The sequence below is a fragment of the Hippichthys cyanospilos genome, chromosome 1, assembly GCF_059441005.1.
Source record: "Hippichthys cyanospilos isolate Australia breed blue-spotted pipefish chromosome 1, RoL_Hcya_1.0, whole genome shotgun sequence".
Taxonomy (NCBI): Eukaryota; Metazoa; Chordata; class Actinopteri; order Syngnathiformes; family Syngnathidae; genus Hippichthys; species Hippichthys cyanospilos.
In genome coordinates, this window is record NC_142369.1 from 23,987,497 (window position 1) to 24,007,076 (window position 19,580).

Here is a 19,580-nt window from a genome sequence, read left to right on the forward strand (position 1 = left end):
TCCTTTTATTTACTTCAATTCTTTGAATAGGCTAATGAATGTCACATTTAAGATCCAATTCGTATTATTTTACAAGTGAGCTACTGTTTAAGGAAGCGTTTTGACAGCACACACTTGTCAATATAATTGGAAGGTTGCACTTAAGAATACATAGATGGGGTGACACCACTTGATCTGAACCTGGCATTCTGACTAATGTTGCATTTGTGGACCAAAATCCAACTGTTTATCCATCACAGGTTGGCAAGTTGGTTACAGGGCTTGAGCCCGATCACGATTCATAAAATCACAAATCGGTCTATAACTCACATAAAATGTGTGGTTGGTGAACCTGTCATCTTGAAGTAATACCTTTTTCCACCACAAGGTAGCGCATATGTAGCATGTACACATGCTCAGGAAGACTTGGTCTTTGGATCAGTTAAGCCATCGGCCAATATAAAATGGGTGAAAATCATATAAAATAAATTGACATTGTAGTTTACCACAACACAAAAAAAACTGAACATAAAAATATTTAACTTTTATTTATTTTTATTTGTAAATCTAGTGTGCAACAAAACCAAAGTTTTTTTTGTTTGTTTGTTTGTTTTTTTTTAGTTATAGGTTTTCAAATCAACTACAAGTGTGGATTTCTGCCAGGAGAGTTCGCTAGCTGTTGCAGAAGCTTCAGAAAATAAACCTATTTTCGAAGCTTTATTTGACCATCACTAAAAATGGAAGTGCTAAACTGAAGATTCATTTAAATACTTCAAAACATTTAAAAAAAATGCTCAGGTGTTTTTTTTTGGGGGGGGGGGGGGTACCAAAATTAGGGGAATCACTGGCATGGCAATAGACAAAACCCATACTATTGTTTTATTTTAAGTTTTACTTTCTAGCTTGGTAATTAGACCTGTAATTTGCGCACTTTACAAAGCCAAGATCATTTAGCATATTAGTTGCGCGACTTTGGAGTATCATCTCTGAAATATCTTGAGGTCTTGTGAATCAATCCTGCTGTAGTGCACTCATTGTGGGCAAAACTAAAAGAAATTTTGAATGTTTCAATAAGAAAGATGCCTGCAAAGCTGAGCTTGTTTTGATCCCAATGTTCAACAGTTGTATTTTACAGAAGAATAATTATGTTCAAGGGTCTAAGAAAGTTATTAAAACCGGCTTAGATTCCAAATTTACTTAGTATTTGATGATTTTACATCAATTCCAAGATTTTACTCAAGTAAATATTTGTTTAAAAACTTTGTAATAGAAGCAGAAGTACAAAAACATTCAGCGGCCATGACATATGGAAAATTGTGCAGTTAATGATTTTTTTTTTAACATTGGAATTGCTTGACCGCATATGTGTGTGTACACTGCTCACGAAAATTAAAGGAGCACTTTAAAGAAACATTAGATAAATCAGATCTCAATATAAAGTTGGATATCTATACAAATAACGGCAGGGCAGTGTCATAGGAACAACAGGATGCCAAGTCTTTTAATGGAAATAAATCTTTTCAGCCTATAAGAGGGCTCAATTTTGTGGACACCATAAAATCAGAGTGAAATAAAGATGTGGCAGGCAAGTCCATTTTTTTCCAAAACTTAATCTCTGAAACTCAAAATGCTTTTCAGTATCTTGTGTGGCCCCCACGAGCTTCTATTCATGCGTAACAACGTTGCGGCATGCTCCAAATGAGATGACGGATGGTGTCTTGTGGCATTTCCTCCCAGATCCTTGAGCTGTTGTACAGTCTGAGGGGCAACTTGGCAGCGCCTAATGGACCGAAACATGTCTCAGAGATGTTTTATTGGGTTTAAGTCAGAGGATCGTGAAGTCCATTCAGTATTTTATATATATATATATATATATATATATATATGCATGCATGCATGCACTGTTTTTTTTTTTTTAACCTGCATAAAACAGTTAATCAAGTTCATTTATATTGACTTTTTTGTTTGTTAATTCTAAAGAGGATAACATTTTAGCTACACTTGTTCAATTAATGGCCACTGCGGAGAGTGGGGTTGGCACAAAATGTTTTGTCCATGTGTTTTTTTTAACATTTTTGGCTCAAATTTAAGTCACCTTTCTGGCAAAACGTTAAAGATTGCAAAATTGCATTTTCAATATTAATAAATACTAGTAAAAAGGCGGAAATATGAATGACTTGTTTTGTTTATTTTGAAGAAGTGCCATCTTTTGGATGTTGTGGACCTTCTTTTAGGTCTAAAAATGTTTAATTGTGGGAGGTCTGTGGAGTGTTTTTGGAAGGAGTGTAGGGGCAAACAAATGATGCGCCGTTGTTATTGTCCTCGAACAGCGTCGGAATGTCTCGCAGAGTTTACTGACACTTTCTTGGGGTTCAGCGGGTTCACTCGCTTGGTTGATTTTGGGGGCGGAGACTATTTAGTCTGTTTTTGAAGGCCTGAATAGCTAAAAAAAAAAAAAAAAAAATCCCCATGTGCTACTGCCTTTCTTCCCTTTTAGCTCCATCCTGAAACGTGGAGACGATGCCTGATACGCTTGTCATGTTCATTGGCAGGATGAACTGAGCTGCAATTAGCATGCAGTTAGGACCCCCCTCCCTGTGTTTTTTTTTTTTTTTTTGGGGGGGGGGGGTGGTAAAAAACAGGAGGTCAGTCAACAGTGAATGGGTGAATGTGAGCCGTTGCATTCCAGAATGACAGCGTTTGGTCAGCTGTGACCTGGACATCGTGGCCGGGGGGGGCATCGACATCTCATGTAAATATGCAGCAAAGAACCGCCAAAGTGGAACAGAAAACACTGTGATACTGAATGAAAATAGTCATGATGTAACCTTGAGTAACTCAGGCAAAATTTTAAAGGCGATATGGGGAATTATTCTTTTTAAAGGAAGAATGTGTAGAATGCAGTGCTATCTAGTGGTACATTGGGAGAATTGTAATATAATTAGCAATTATAACCTATGATTATGAAAAATAAATGTCTGTGAATGAACTTTTATTTCATTTTTTGTGTATATTGACATTTGTTCTGGGTTTTTAAAATGAATTAATTTAATGTTTGCCACTAGACAGTGCTAAATTCTACACTATCCCTTGAGTGTTTGTAAACAAATAGAATAAATCACGTTATTTGACTGCTCTGTGTTGTTTTGGGGAAATATTTCCTAAAACATCTCTGTGGCAAGCAACAACGGCGAATTTAGTTATTTTCCCACTTGTACTCTTCATTTTTTAGAGCTCAAAACCCATAATCTATTGTTTTTAGATTTTCAGCTTTCAGTCTGCACACTGTATTCCCAAAACAGTTCAGTTAGCATCAAAAGATTGACTACATGGGTGTTTTTCTTTTTTAGCTTTTTGGTGACACATTTTGCTGAAGATTGTAGCAGGCTGGAAAAAAGACTTCAGACTGAGTGCAGTTTTCGTTAATTGTGTTAAGTGTGAGGTGGAGGTCATAGTTGAGCTAACTCTGCTCTGGTATGTGTCAATATGAAGCAGTACACTGACAAGGCTCACATTCAGCAGCACATCTCGACAAGATGTTTGGTGTGCGTGTTATGCAGTGATGGGCCGTCAGAGCCAGCGAGGCCAGAGAGAGAGGTTTTATCCAATTAGAATTCAGGTAATTTGTGTCGCCAGGCTGTATGAGATCTGCCCTAGGCATTGAGCGTTGTCAGCGAACGGGCACATAGTTAATAGACAGTTGCAATAGCCAATCAGACCACGAGTTGGCGACAGTGAGGCCAGCTCGAAAGCCTCACGTTGAGTGACGTGTACTGTATGCGCTCGGTGATTGGATACTCATCATAGGAGGCAGCTATGCAGGTCAAGCAAGCTCGGGTGTTTGGCTGTGACAATCCCTCTGTCCTGTGCTTCTGTAGAGCGGTCATTCACTAGCTTTTTAAAGCAAATTAAAACTTGAAGATTTTTGGTTGGAACGTACAGACAAACTGTACAAGCAAGTCATTAAAGTCTTCTTGAGGAAAGAAAGAAGAATGGATTTTGTGTTGAATTAGATGTCTTGGCAAACAGCCGTTTTGGTGAGCGCAAGGATTTTATTGATGCATTGTTTCCTTTGCAATATGTTTCTTCTCATTCTGTTTTGTTCATATTCAAATAAAATGATGTTCTAATATTAAATTGCAATTTGTAATTTAGCGTACAATCTTGTTAAAACTTGCCTGCTCATGGTGGACTTAATAAAACTTTGTGGACAAATAATTTAGAATTCCGTTTTATTTTGAAGTTTTGAAAGTGTCAAGTATAGTTTTGCTCAACATTTAGTGCGCCGCTTGAGTTGTGTCCTCTCTGCGCGCTCATTGCGGCACACATTTTTACGAATGTGCCACTAATCCTGCCAATCAGAGCTGGATTGACTGTTTAGGCTTCCCTTAATTGCTTGTTGTGTTCAGCCGGAAAGAGCAAAGGAGATAAGAGTCAACACGGACTTTGGGCGGGAGAAGGTGGACTTCTTTGGAAACAATGTATGGGCATTATTTTCATTACTTTAATGATATAAGTCCACCTCCCGCCCAAGTTGGTGTGGCACGATCTAGTTTGCTCTTCCAGACGTGCTAGCGCACCAATTGGAGCAATTCAAACAGGTTTTTTTTGCCTTGCAAAATTTACACCCGTAGTGGCCAACATTATCCAGCAGATGGTTCTCTTTTTCTTTTCTTTCCAATAAGGCACATAGTCAACGCCCTGCTACGGCTTTTCCATGAGACCGTGGAGGTCAACTCACAGCGAGTGTCCCCAATTAGAGAGCCACTTCTGAATAATAAAAAAAAATGTGTGGGTTTCATCAGCCATTTTAAAAGGGATATGGCAAACAGAACATTGTTCTGTTCCCTGGGTTCGATTTCAGCTCTAGCATTCCTGTGTGGAGTTTGCATTCCTCCCCATGCCCATGTGGGTTTTCACCGGGTTCTCTGCTTTCCTCCCACGAGCCCCAAAACATGCATGGTAGCTGAAATGAACACTCAAAATTGCCCTTAGGTGTGGTTGTGCATGTGAGTTGTCATTCATTTGTGTGTGCCGTTCAATTAGCTGAATTCTAATTGGCTAAAAAACTTAAAACTACAGTTTAAAAATGTATATCATATATATTTACTAAAAATGAATCATTATAGTTTATTATAGTTAATGATGTCAGGTTATGTTAGGCCAACAGAGAAGGTCTGACTGGCCCAATATGGCAGGTTGACTTCAATCTTAAAATCTACATTGGTTCCTCTTTACATATTTTCTTATTTGAATATCGACTGTACGCAATGTAACTATGCTCCGACAGTGCTGATCTAAAATGGTTACATGTTTTTACATTATTCTGTCCTCGTTTGACGTCGCTGTCAAACTAGACAGATAGCTAACAAGAGTTGAGTTGGTCCAATGAAAGCTTGAAGCGTGGAAGTTTAAGTCCTTTACTTGTTTTCCTGGCTTGTACAGCTAATTAGAACCGATACTCGTTTTTGTTTCTTTCTCTCTTTCTGTAAAACTGCAAAAAACATGGAAATGAAATATAATTACTTTCTAACTATTTACAATATTCACATATTGATCAAACATACGTTACACACCATAACATACTTACAACACTCGTTCGACTAGCAACATCTGAGAAGTTAGCTTTCTGCACACACACATAGCTACACTACTAACAAGCTAATACATTTGGCAACTGTTCTAACTATCTAGAGGAAGCACATCTAAACAGAACTTGAACATATATACGCTATCATCGTTTGGACACATAAACAACACAAGGATGACAACATGTACTCACAGACATTTAATTTCTCAACTTTGCCACGAACGGGGTGTTTAACTATAGAACTGCGATCTTCAACTGACCGACGGCAGAGCCTCTTGGGCATGTAATGTAAATGAACACGAGGTGGCACTAAAGGACAAAACAATAACCCCATCAACCCATAATGTGAAACAGAACAATCAAATCGTGTAAATGAAACAAGTATAGTTCCAGCACATACGTAATCTCTGATCACACTAGGACTTTATTAACAGGAGACACGTGCAATAATTTCAAGCAACAGAGAAAAGTGGACGTATTAATTTTTATTTATTGTATTAAGTTGTGCTAAAGTTGTGCTTTTAACTTGAGCTTGCTTTACACACAAATGGTTGAAATTAATTCAAAGTATGAACAAGTCCCACAGACTCAATTGAATGAAGTTAGTACAACTTTTTTTTTAAAACTTTGAGTTTACACTAGTCAATCTATTTAATTATTATTGAACTTTCGAGTTTACAGTTCAATGTCAGCACGAGGCTTTTGGGGTGTTTGTGAGACCAGCTATGACAGACACCTTGTCAGTTCCGCCTTCCGTTTCGGATAGGGTTTTCTTCCTTGAATGTTGTGGTTTATTCTGGGATTTTCTTTAATTTTTTGTGTTTGTGAGTGAGTGTGCATGGTCGTTTGTGTGCCCAGCGATTGTCTGGCAACCATTTCAAGGCTTAAGCACAGCGTGACAGTACTTTTTCCACATTTTTTAATTTATTTTTTATTTTTTCGTGATAATGAACCTCCCTTAGACTCACTTATCCCCTCTATAACCACACGTTCCCTCTTCTGATGTGCCCGCCTCTATTGATGCGCCTGTCCGTAACTCAACTCGCTTTAAGACCCGTCGGTGCCTCGGTAGAGACACCCCCGCACAACCCCCCCCCCTCCCCCGCCCCTCCCCCCCCCTCCCCTCCACTTGGTTTGGACTCTCTCCTCTCCAGTCTGGTGAACCTGGCTGCTCCAGCTAGTTAGTCGTTAGCGAGGAGCCGCGGTGTGGACACTTTGCTCCAGGGAGAAATCGTGAAGGCAACCGCTTCTGAGGAGCCGCTGTCTACTACCGCGACCTCAGGAGTGAACTTCCAACTCTCCCATGTGGACATTATTAAAGCTTTGAGGTGAAAAGGGAACTTCCAGCTCCCACCTCGACCCTCCGTCCCTTCTTCGGTCCTTCTCACTCGTTCTCCCGCTTCGGCAGTCCATGAGAGCCGCGCTCTATCAAAGTTAGCAGTTTTTCGGAGGGGTGAAGAAAAAGAAGGGGAGGCTGAGGAGAAGGAGAGAATAGGAAAACTTAGCGGGGGGAAGATGTTCCGCCTGATGTGCTTTGCGGTGCTCAGCCTCGGCTTCCTCACGCCGCCGCCGCCGTGCCACGCTCGGATTTACACCAACCACTGGGCGGTCAGGATAGCCGGCGGGGACGCGGTGGCCGAGCGGATAGCGGAGAAGTACGGCTACAGGAACATGGGACAGGTAGGCGACGTTCCTCTTCTTTCCTTCGATCCAAGCAAGTTGTCAAAATGTCACAGAGTCGCGCCGCCTTACCACGAACTAGTCCAAATGTTGTTTGAACCGACTCAAAGTCCGCTTTCGATACGCCTGCCGGACCGCACAACAGGTGCTTAAGACTTTTCGATGCTTGGCCCTTTTTGTACGCCGGTAAAACGGCATCATGAAACAACCCCTTCAAAAAAAAAAAGAAAAAAAAGGCAACAGTACGCTCAATTATCTTGCAGGTGTCAAGCGAACTGCTTCAAATTAAATGAGTGCACTACCTGCTTGTGACCTACAGAGGCGTTTTGGGGTTACTCACAACTACTTTGCCAGAAGGACAGAAAGCATAAGCCAATTTGAACTTCAGCCGAGCTATGGCAACTCCAAATTCATCAGGAATGGAAAATGTCTATGCTCTATTTCTATTTGTTTGCGTGGTGCCCACCTAATGACATACATGATACAAGTAATTGAGGAAGAAGACGTCGTGGTATCACGTCAAATACGGTTGCGCTGTGCACTACCTGCTGAGCTTTGATTAAAGTCGATTTAAAAAGAAATACAAGACTGATTGTTTTATCATTAACCCTGGAGCAAAGCTGAATGTCTGGTAATGACCCAGATGGCTACCCGTGCATGTCGTAAATCTCTCCCTATTCATTTTTTTTATGCTTCACAAAATCATCTTGTGAGCCGGATTAAACCTCCTTGCGGGCTGCATCTGGACCACGTGCCATAGGTTTGATAGCACCGGTTTAGATACACCTCTGATAGATGGCGACGGAGAAGGCTGCAACATCTGGCTGACATCCAAACTATCGTTCACCAAAAAAATTAAATATGTGTAAATTGAGTTACAAGCACTGTCATGGGATAAAACATCTCTGTTGTTCTGATCTTTGCAAATAAAGTGGATTATTATTGTTAGGGATATTGGACACTAAATTGTCATTAGGTATATTTATGAGTATGAACGGTTGTTCATTTTTGTCTGCTCTGACCCTGGTGAGTAAGCGTAAAGATAATGGTTGGATTGATGAGTGCAGTGGTTCTAACCTTGTGCAGCTTCATACAATGCTCTGAGGATGGGTTTGTTATGTGTATAAATCCAGGCAGAGTGGCCCTTTCATTGTATCTCACTGTCTTCACCTTGAATTCTGCAAGTGTTGACTTCTGTTTCCCATCTCCGTGCAACTTCAAGTAGTGTTCCTTTTGTTTTGCTGGCGCGAGACTACAGTTGCTCAACTTGGCATTGCAAATCATTCAGATAGGACGCTGAAGCCCATCACATTCCACAGTAAATGTGAATCCATGTTGTACATATTCGGCTAAGGGTTCTGTATTGATCAATGCAGAAGAGGCTCCGCCGAACCCCTGAGACCGACTCGCCGAACCCTTTGGGTTTGATCAAATCCAGGTTAAGAACCACTGGATGAGAGGATGTGGAGTGGATTTTCAGTCCCGTTTCATCGCATCACATCCGTCCCACTCTCAATGAAAAAAATCCTGCCTTGTCCCGCAACAAACAAATCACAATCTGTCCTGGTCCTGTTTAAAATAACTCCCACTTTCTGTAACAGCTTCCGTTTTGGAGGTGGGCTACAATAAAAAAAAAAAAAAAAAAACTGCATAATGCCTCTCCAGTCTGCTCTCATCAACTTTGTATCCTGTACTGTCCCAATCCCCAGATTGAAGGGAGTATGTGTAAGTTTTCGCATGCACCCGTGGTAGCTTTAGGGGCATTATGGTAAAGGCAGCAATACACACTCCTCCAGACAGCTTTCCTACAGGATTCTAAATGTCAGTTAGGCAAAACAATAGCGGTGATGTGTCTTATTTTGAGGAAAACATTTTGAAATTTAGTTTTTTTTCTGAACCCCACAAACGAGGCATAGTTTTGTAAGGTTAAAACCCTGCCGATTTTAGGTATAAATGTTGTCTTTTAAGATAATATTAATCTTTTATTATATTGATTAGTTATAATATAAAATAATTTATTTGACAAAAAAAAACTCCAGAATTTTTCAAGAAAAAAAATGTTTTTAGGAAAGCCAAGATTTTCGTTGGCAAAAGAAAATAAACTCACAATTTTGCCATTTTTTCGGATTGGGGAAAAAAAAGACTTTTCATGATTAAATATTCCGTTTGACAGTCATTTATATTTATTGATATATGGTTTGGAGAAAAGAGGCTCATAGTTTTTTTCGTTAAAATAATGACATTCTTGCAATTGATAGTTGAATTTTCAGTCCTTCAAATCCTTTACATTTAACTTATTTCCTCTACAATTTGTGTTTTGAAATCATGTAATCATGCATGCCTCGCAGTGCAATCTGTTTTCCTTAATCTGTTCAACATGCATCGGACTGATAAGTAACGGTGGATTCCTAGATTTTTTTGATCAGCTATGATACAGGCATCGTTAGCCATGTATTTGTGACATCACCGCTTTCTACCTAAATGAGACAAGGTGTATTCAAAAGGGGGGGGCCTAAAAAGTCTTAAATGTGACTTCCTTTAGTCTGCTCCAACTGGCCTAAAATACTCGATTTGCTCTCATTCCTAAGTGGGTCAGTATTTCCGAAGAGATGGTCACGTTTCAAGTTTTCAAGGTTAATTTGGAAAGAGCACTGCATTGCATTCCCTCCTGTATGTTAACTATAGTCAGTAAAGACCACAATGAGGTACACATCCATAATCAAGAGCTTGGCATCAACAGTTGAGGTAGTATTGGATTAGGGGGGACGTGTTTAGACACAGTTAAAGAGCCTTTCGTGGGGGGTGTTGGTAAAGATATACACTCCTCCAGGGTGGACCTCACACATACTCCTCACACCAAAATATAGTTCAAGCCTGCACTTGCCGGCATGGGGGAGGGGGGGCATTCTGACAGGTTGTTGTGGGGTAGCCTAGTCAACAGCTATTGAACCCCCACTCAATGCCAGCCCCCCCACCCCCACCTCGCTCAACCCGCCCGCCCACCCACTACACTCCCCAGAGAGAAGAGCCTTAATGGCCTCGTTTATCCCCCTCTTTTTGACGGGAACTAAACGTGTAGAGCGCCCCTCCCAACACCCCTCGTTTATTTTCTATACCAACACACCATAGGAATTCCCCTGTGGAGTGTATCGCCACCCCCAATCCATTTACCCTCATTTCCATGTCAATATGGTGTGTTCATTGGACTTCGACACCTCATAGAGGACTATTTTACTTCACTTCCTAGTGTGGGAGTTGTGTGTGTGTGCGCGTGTGCATGTGTGTTAAATTGTGGTTGTAGTGGAGGGGGGGGGCTCTAAGGTGTCTAACTCCTTTGACTCTCATGCGCATAGAATCCTCTGCTGTTGGGGCAGCGCTAATGAATCACAAGGTTAGACGTATCCATCGAGTTTGTCAGCCATGCGTTTGCTTGTTTACCGAGGGAATGTTTGACTTGGCCTAAGTATGGAATGCGGCATTAAGGACCCCGTCACAAAAAAGTAGAAACATTTGATATGTTACAGTGAAATGACAAAAAATGCCAAAAAGGAAACAAAACTCTATCTTATAAGAATTAGGTTGAATGGTTTCAAAAGTCATACAAATCAACATTCATAAGGGAATAAATTCATAGTTATTTATGTTTGTTTAATTTTTCAGGTAAAAAATATTTTCGTTCTATGTGAGTGTAAAGTAAATAATTACTATATTTGGTAAATTCAATGTTTTCAAGAATAGTTGTATTTTTTTATTTTTTAAGTTTATGTTGTGTTTTTCCAGGTGTAGTCTTTTGAATATTTTACAAGATGAATTGTAATCATCTTTTTACATGTTTTTTGAAGAACAATTATTATTTTTTTAGTATCTGACAATTATTTTACGAGAAGCGATTTATATTTATGGGGAAAGTAATACATTTTCATTTGAAGTGTTTTTTTTTTCTTTAGAAAAAAATGCTATGCAGTATTTTCTTAAATTATATATTTTTTAGAATTTTTTTTCAATTTACAAAGAACCTAAAAAATATTTTTTGGACTTTTAATATTTTGCATTTACCAGTCCATTCATTTTTTTTTTCCTTCTGAAAAAAGTAATGTTTATTCCAAACAAAGGCCATAAACAATTCTTTAAAAAATGAGTAAAGCCTATCTAGTTCAAGATGGAATTTTCCATCCATTATTCGTGCCACTGTTCTGTAGAAACTGCATTGATGGAATGGGGGAGGAAGTGCAAAGTCATCTTGCAAATATTCTGACTTTGGAAGGTAGAGCTGTAGCTGAGGAGGGTATTGCTTATTGTGTGGACCAGGCGGTGTAAGGATTAACATCTGGAGGGCAGTAGAGTTAGTTAACCTGTGCTCGCTGAGCTGAGGTCTCAAAAAATAGACCTTGAAGTTTTTCTGGGAAACAAAGTGCAGTGATGCTTGTGGGATCAGGATGAGAAATGATGAGAGGACAATGTTGCTTCTATGAGAGGACCATAAGGGAGGCAGCAAACAACGGCTTGGCGGCTCAAGAATGAAGGAGGACGGCTAGATAGATGCATGGATGAAAGGAGTTGGCATCCAGAGAGCGAGCACCTTGTTGGGGAATTCTGGGTAATCCTCTTAAGTGTGGAGCCCCCTTCCCAGACTAAGACAGTGGCTCAAATGGAGTCTGAATCAGCTGACAAGGTCACAGGCACAAACCTTCAAAGTGTTGTTTTGAAGTGCTTGGGGAAGGTGGGGGTCTTCGGGGGTGGGGTGGGGGAAGTGGCGGGCAAGGACAAGAACTGCATGCAGCAGGAGTAAACCAATGCTTGCTGCTTTTCGAGTCTTTTTGCCAATTAGATTGGGTGGCCTGTCGTGCATGTTTGTTTTTCATGCACTCTTCACACTCGGGTCTAAAACGGGTCTAAAAACACAAAGTAGGTAAAAGATACTTCAAAATGCAATCCAAAACTAACTTGAACAAATCTTTTGAATATTACATGATGTACGTAAGTTAGCAGAGCTGACAATCTCGTTTGTCCAACCTCTTCCGACCCTCAGCCTACAGCGCACTGAACTTCAATTTTATAATTGGGTGGATTGTGTATTATCTACTGTATATACTGTATTATATATTATGTATACATACTATGAAAGGTGTATGAAAGGTTTTAATCATGATACGTTGGTCCATGTAAGCAAGTTGTTTAGGACAGCGCTTGTTGTTTTGTTTGCATGAGGAGTGTCCCCTTCCCACTGTCGAGAGAATGTTATAAAAAAGGAAAACATTTTGAAATGCCTTTTGAGTAATTATGTTCTCAAATAATGTATTGCAATAATAAAATAAATAAAAATGAAGTAACATTTTGATACCTCCTCATCATCATTCTCATTCGCTTCTTTATCTTGAAGCATACCACTGTGTTATCTGACGATGAATGTGTGATTTTCAATCTCTCTCTCTCTCTCTCTCTCTCTCTCTCTCTCTCTCTCTCTCTCTCTCTCTCTCTCTCTCTCTCTCTCTCTCTCGCTTTTTGGAAAGGAAAATCTTCCCACACAATGTATTTGGTTTGTTTGGCTGGGGGAAAAGTTCCAATGGTTGTCCACCCTCTGGCTAGCGAGACTTCTCGCATCCTCTTTTGAGCTATATCACATAAAACGCTCTGCAAGAGTAGCATATGATATTATGTCGGCTATGTTACCCTTAATAGTTAGCTGACAAAACAGAAAGTGGTCAACCGCAGCTATAATATGATCAGCTGTTTGCAGCCAAAGAGAAGTCATGTATGATACACGATGAGAGGATGGTCCCACTGCACAGTGCGGTTGCCTGTTAAAGCAGACAACGTGGTAGAGGAAAAACAAAACATCAGTTTAGACAGATTTGGATGGTTTTAAATAATTGTGACTTGATATATGATATATCACCAATCTGGTTATCAGTGCATGGCAAAGTTTAAAAAAAAAGGCACTTTTTTTTTTTAAATGCCTTTTGAGTAATCATGTACTGCAATGTAATATATTGTAATAATAAATTAAATAATTAATGTTTTGATCACTCATCAATGTCGTCATTAAGGTGACATTTATTTATTAATGATAACACATCATGTACGTGATGAATCATTGTGTGACACAGTTGCAGCACTACCACATACAAATTTCCAATTTTTGACTCGTGTATTTGGAATAAACTCGAAATCAAAAATGAGGGATGAAATATGAAGCCTGAACATGAAAAGATTATTTCTTGTTTCATTGCAAATACCGTCTCCCTAAATAATGTCCCCCTTTGCAAGCAGCATATTTGGATACACTTTTGAATCTTGCAATGTCAGTTTAAAAAAAAAAAAAAAAGAAATTCGAAACAAAACTCAAACAAAACCCATTAAAATTGTCATCAAATTTTTATTTGTGTCGCTAAATACATTTTAGGCCCGCAACACACCAACCCGATGATTGTCATCTGTGCTCCAATATAGCGTGGGCCTTTTAACACCAGTGGATTGTCTCCGAAAAATCACTATAAACACACCACGATGGTGTCTACTACTACCTACCCCCTGCGCAAGTGTTTGTAGTAGTACTCCTCCGTGCCATCAAGCGGAAGTAGTTACTATTCTTTATCTCAAACCTTTCCCGTCTTTGGGATATTTGTAAATGTGTAAACTTGTAATGGGGCTACCAGCCCCATCTGCCATTATTTTTTTGTTTCTTTCAAGTTTCAACCCTTATTTTTGTTCTTAAAATGAATGTTTATATGGTGTGCTTTTAAGCATTCAAATATATTAAGCTATTGATCTGTACGGTGATTGAAAAAAAAAAAAAAGACATAGCCACTTAGGGAGTGCACTCTTTGCTGACAAAAAAATTTGGCGCTCTTCGTTGTTTAAGCTGCCCATCCGTGGTATAATATCTGGATTGAACATAAATGGATCCGTCATGCCTGGAGAGTGAGGCACAAGAATGACATAATAAAATGGGAATAGTTTTTGTGATGTTTCTCAGACACAGCATGAGTGTAACAACAGAGCTAACCCAATATTGCACACATATGACAGAGGATAATTTTATACATAGTATGGTCTTATATTGCACTACGTTAAATATCAGAACATTTCATTACTGTGAGGTATACACACAATAAATAGAATAATGTAAAAAACTGAACTTGCGCACACATTACTGTAATATTCAGTTTACCATTCCATCCGTGCGTTGTGGCCTAAAGCTGCACTTTCTGAGTCTTCTCAATTTGTATTTGTGTGTTTGACTGTTTATCCAGTGGCTTAAAATGTATTGCAACGGTGGCTCTTGTCGGCCTATATGCAAGGACACTCCAGTACTGTAAATGCTCCATTTGTTGTTACCTTTGCATAAGAGGCATGTGGCTAAAACTCACTCACCTGTCCAATTTTGACTTGCAATACCAAGCATAAAGTCACCCAAGCAACACTTTCACAATTGATGCTAAGTTCTGAAATTAACTGACAATGAGATCATAACTGTTTTGGTGGAGGTAACATACAAAAAAGTCGACTTACATGACCATACAGTAACATACAGAGCAAATGAGTAAACAGTCACCAAACACTACTGTTTGTGTAGCTATCCAACAAAAAGTAATTGGAAACATAACCTTCTTGGTGTAGGTTAATAACATGTCTTATCATATGCACACAATGTAGACAGTCCAGCTGTGATTGTTGGATGATTTTGAAGTAGGCTCACAGTTGCATGAAATAGGCAGATTCTATGTCTAAATGGTCAGCAGACTAGTTCAGAAGTAAGACAAAATACGTTTTTTTTTTTTTTTCAGTTACAAGATTATGGTCAAAGTGACTTAATCCAATATCAGCATGACATCATGTGATTGACTTCCCAGTGGTGATAGTTACAACATGGTTCCAAGTAAGCTAAGCGTCAGGATTTGTCTCAATGGGTTAATACAAAAACATTTTAAGAGGGAAACAGCTCAAATAATGGCTTCTACGAAGCCATTACATGAGACTCAGTTAGGCATTTTTTAAATTGGGGCGAGTTCCTCAAGTGTCCATGTTTGACTTAATTATTTTCAGAAAATCATAATCTTATGTTCCAAAGTTCAACTGCAACCATCATTGAACAATGATTAAGGGATTTTACATTGTAATGTTTAAAAATGTTTTTCACTTAGATGTAAATATTCTTTGGTTTAATGCAGGTATTAAAAAACCCAACATAAATAGCAAAATTGTACCAGTAATAGACACTAGCAATGCATTTTTGGGGGGCTATTGCCTTTACTCCTTGATTAAAATCGCCTGAAGATATCCCAAATGATGTTTATCCTTTTAGCCCCCATTCCACTGAGAGGTGCATTTTTCGCTCCTCAATGGAAAAGGGGCTTTAGTCTCATCCTACTGCAACCGTTGGGGTGGGGGTGTATTGCCGGTGGTGTACATTCCCATTAGTTATGTTTTTGACTGAGTGGTAATGACACCATCATTTTAAAATCCATCTTAGGCACTGGACTTTCATGCCCAAACCCAGCACTTTTCAGGAAAAACAAAAAATTATTTGAGTCATTTACATTGCACGGTGAGAGCAAGCTATTTACAACACTTTACATCAATAACTTGTGAGAAAATAACTGACCAATGATAGCGTACTGCTTTTTGGAAAAATATGAAACTGACCGAATTTGGAGATAGCAGGTGTCAGTCTTATACCGGCGAGTCATTCCAAATGACTCTTTATATACACAAGACAACTACTGTGTCTTATATTGCGTAGGGTTTTCTGAATGTTTTTTAAATGTCAAAGTTAAGTATTTTCTGCTTCTGACTTTTATGTAAACATATGTCTGTTTTGTCTTTTACATAATGGAATAAATTTAACAAATAAAAAAGCATGTACATGTAATCCCTTTGCAAAGCTAAACTGATTAAAAAAAAAAAACAATTACATCATAATTTTAGAATCTACTATTGTGTACATCTCTAAACTCAAAATTCAAAACACTATTTGTTTAAAATTCAAACACTAGTTGTTTAAAACAAACAAACAAACAAAAAAAGTGTGGTGTACAAGCCAACGAGCAAAAAGCTGATTGCGCAGGGCTGGCCACGGATCAGTGACACACCACAGGATCCTTGGCAGCCATGACACTCTGATCATGTGAGGGATTGTGTGGTCTTTAATTATTAAAACTAATCACCTTCCGAGCAGCTTGCCTCCTCTTGTCATCCTACTCCCTGTCACTGTATATTATGATTATTAATATTATTATTATTAGTGATGAGCTCATTAACGGCTGTTTGCACCTGTCTATATATTGTTATTTTTAGCTTACTTGATTCCTGACCTCTCTGTAAGGAATAATGGAAAGAACAAAAGACAGCCTGACTGTATTTTTGAATCTCTCACATTTGTATGGGAAATGTATCCTATTTAATTCCCTCAAATAGTGCCCATCTATCTTATCGACTAATGTCGGAAGCACTTCTACAAGACAGACACTCTTTTTTTTAAAATTTAATTTTAAGCAATATTTTGTACTTTCACAGATTGGGGATCTGAAAGACCACTACCACTTCTTCCACAGCCGGACCATTAAAAGGTCCACTTTGTCCAGTCGCGGCCGCCACAGTTTTATCTCCATGGAGCCCAAGGTAAGCACGGTGTCTCTTGGAATGCTCTCATCTGCTGATTAATGCCTGTGTTGTGTGGATGCAAAGGGTTGGTTGTAAAATTTAGTCGCTTACTTCATCTTTAGACAACAAATCTATTTATGCCTGAGGGTGCTTCTACTCTATCAAATAGCACCCTTTATTTAGTCCAAAGACTTTCTAAATCACCAGTCATTAATTATCACTTAATTAATCAACAATCAATTACTGTATTTTTTCAAGTACAAGTCAATCTCAAATATAAGTTGACTCCACTGATTTTACTGCAATTTGGGTGAATTTGACAAACACCCGAGTATAAGCTGTTCCGTGACTTAAGTGATGATATTAAAATGACGATATTACTTTCAGATGCATTCCTACATAATGCATTATGCAACATATGGTTCCTGACTGATAGTGAATGCAGGAGCTGCTTCCCCTTTGCCTCCAACAAGACTGCGAGATTCCGCTCTACTCAGAAGCGGTGTATAGCAAGCGAATGACATCATGCAATGTAAATCCGCATTTGTTTTGTGTTACGCCGTATACATTTATAACTCCACTTTTAATGTGCAAAGTGACATTCTAAACATTGTACAGCACAAAAGAAAGAAGTGTTGTACTATGTCATCCACTTATGCTAGCTGTGCACATTCCGTCATGGGCGGTGCGCCTGGCTTCAGTGGGCCGTTGTCTGTGTGCCAGCGTAACTTGCGAGGTTTTCCATGATAATATAAGGGCAATGTACGATTTTATTGTAGTGTAGTTTCTTTTACTTTTCATACTCAATGTGTTCAAGTCAGATGAAAGACGTAATCGCAGATCCTTGTTTTGCATCATAAACAGGGATGATAGCGGCTCTTGACAAATTGCCATGTTAGACGTAAGCAAGTATATGTAATAATTTTACGCTTTCTACATGACATGATCCGACTTATTTCCGCAATCAAATGAATGTTGTTCAAACACAGACGTGTGGTGAAAATTGGTCTGGTTTTGACCTACATGATTATAGGTCTACCCCTTAGTATGGGTGTTGAACCTGAAGAAAAAGAAATACACTTGGAAAAATCTATTTAAGTCCATCATTCAATGATTGAACACAAAACTGTCTAACTATCAATATTATTACAGCACAAAAAAAGTAAAAATACTAGCAAAATAGATAGGTTATAAAAAAAAATTCAACTATAAATCCCCCAAATATTAGATTATAAAATAATACATTTTTAGACAAAATTATATGACAACATGAAAACTACACAAAATAAGCTGAAGTATTAAAATCACACAAGTCAAGTTATGTGACGAGAGTCCTCCGCCTCTTCCATAAATCCTCGAAAAGTTTCACTGGAGATAACCGCCCAGAGGGTCCAGGTCATGCGGCAGATCTAGATTTCATCTTTGGCGGAGCCCGAATGCTCCCGTATCCAGCGCCTTTGTCAACGACAATACATTGCACAAGGCTGATTAACCTCTCGACTTCATTGAAATGCATGGAGACATTGACCAGCGGAAAGAGTTCCCAAAGGCATCCAAACTTTTGTTTTATACTCAACCCAACATCCTCTCTAGTCATAGATGCTATCATAATGAGTGTGGCTGTTTTTCAATTAGCCTCTGGGGATTATGTCCTGGGGAATTATAACGTAGAGACCATTGTGAAAACATAATTTGTCTAAGGTACTAGTTTGATGATATTTTGTTAAGGTATGGTTTGATATGTAGTCTTGTTCTAAAAAGATAAAATTAATACAATACATATACTCCACTGGATATTCAATGTCATTGTTGACTTTAATCGCTGTCTGATGAAATACAATATTGACATGCCAAGATCAAGTATAAATGTTCTTTCTGTCTCTTTGAAGCCAAAGATGATTGTGATGTTTTTTTTTTGGTTTTTTGTTTTTTTTTAATCTGTTTTGTTCCAATTTCGAAGAGGTGTGGGAGAAGAGTCTTATGACTTGACTGAAGTCAGACTTGTCGCCAACTTAAGGGCTTCTGACTTGAATCAAACTACATGACTTGACATTGAGATGTGTTGTTACACGCAAGTCGAAACTCGTGCAAGAAAATGGCATTCTGTAAGATATGCATTGTAAGTATTATTATAGCTTTAATTGTAAGTACATTGGCTACTTAAGCCAAAACCAGGAAGTGCCTTGATTTTGTTCCATGCTGTGCTCCCACTTCTGGCGATAGCACGCATGTGTGCCTTCTGATGTGTGAGTGTAGTCACGTGGGTGTCGAGCGTGCACTCTTGACACCGCACTGGGGCAAACAATCCAGGCAGCAGAGGTGAACTCCTTTGCGTCCGAACGAGTGAATGTTTATGCTCCATGGGGAGCAGTTTGTTGGAGCGTGGCTCAGCGCGCCTTTGGGTCTGCTGCCTCCTTTAGCCGAATAGCACATGCCAGGCAAGACCTGACTGACGTTCAATGATGCCCTGTCACACCGTATCCCCGAGCAATTCCAGGAATGTCCTCTGTAAGGTAAACTACTCTAAAATAATAATGAGATATATTTTCAAAATAATTTTGCATGTTATCACTTGTAACCCTTAACGATATGCAGAAAGCAAGTGTGTTTGATTACAATGAGTTTAAATATGTCTGTCTGATCAAAAATTGGAGTGTTTAGTTTGCGTTTTTGAAGTCACGTTTTGAGAGCCATCTTATAAGATCACCAAAAAGTTACGAGGGTGTAT

General features: G+C 39.0%; 1 protein-coding gene across 2 annotated transcripts in view; it reads left to right on the forward strand.

Annotated features, from left to right (window-relative positions):
* Nucleotides 1-6,735: 6,735 nt before the first annotated feature.
* LOC148429742 (proprotein convertase subtilisin/kexin type 5-like) overlaps nt 6,736-19,580 on the forward strand; it is a 90,030-nt gene continuing 77,185 nt past the window's right edge. For both annotated transcript variants that reach the window (XM_088419522.1, XM_088419515.1), the window contains exons 1-2: nt 6,736-7,249; nt 16,766-16,870. In XM_088419522.1, the coding sequence (XP_088275648.1) occupies nt 7,085-7,249; nt 16,766-16,870 (270 nt within the window). In that variant the 5' untranslated portion in view covers nt 6,736-7,084. The remainder of the gene's footprint in view (nt 7,250-16,765; nt 16,871-19,580) is intronic.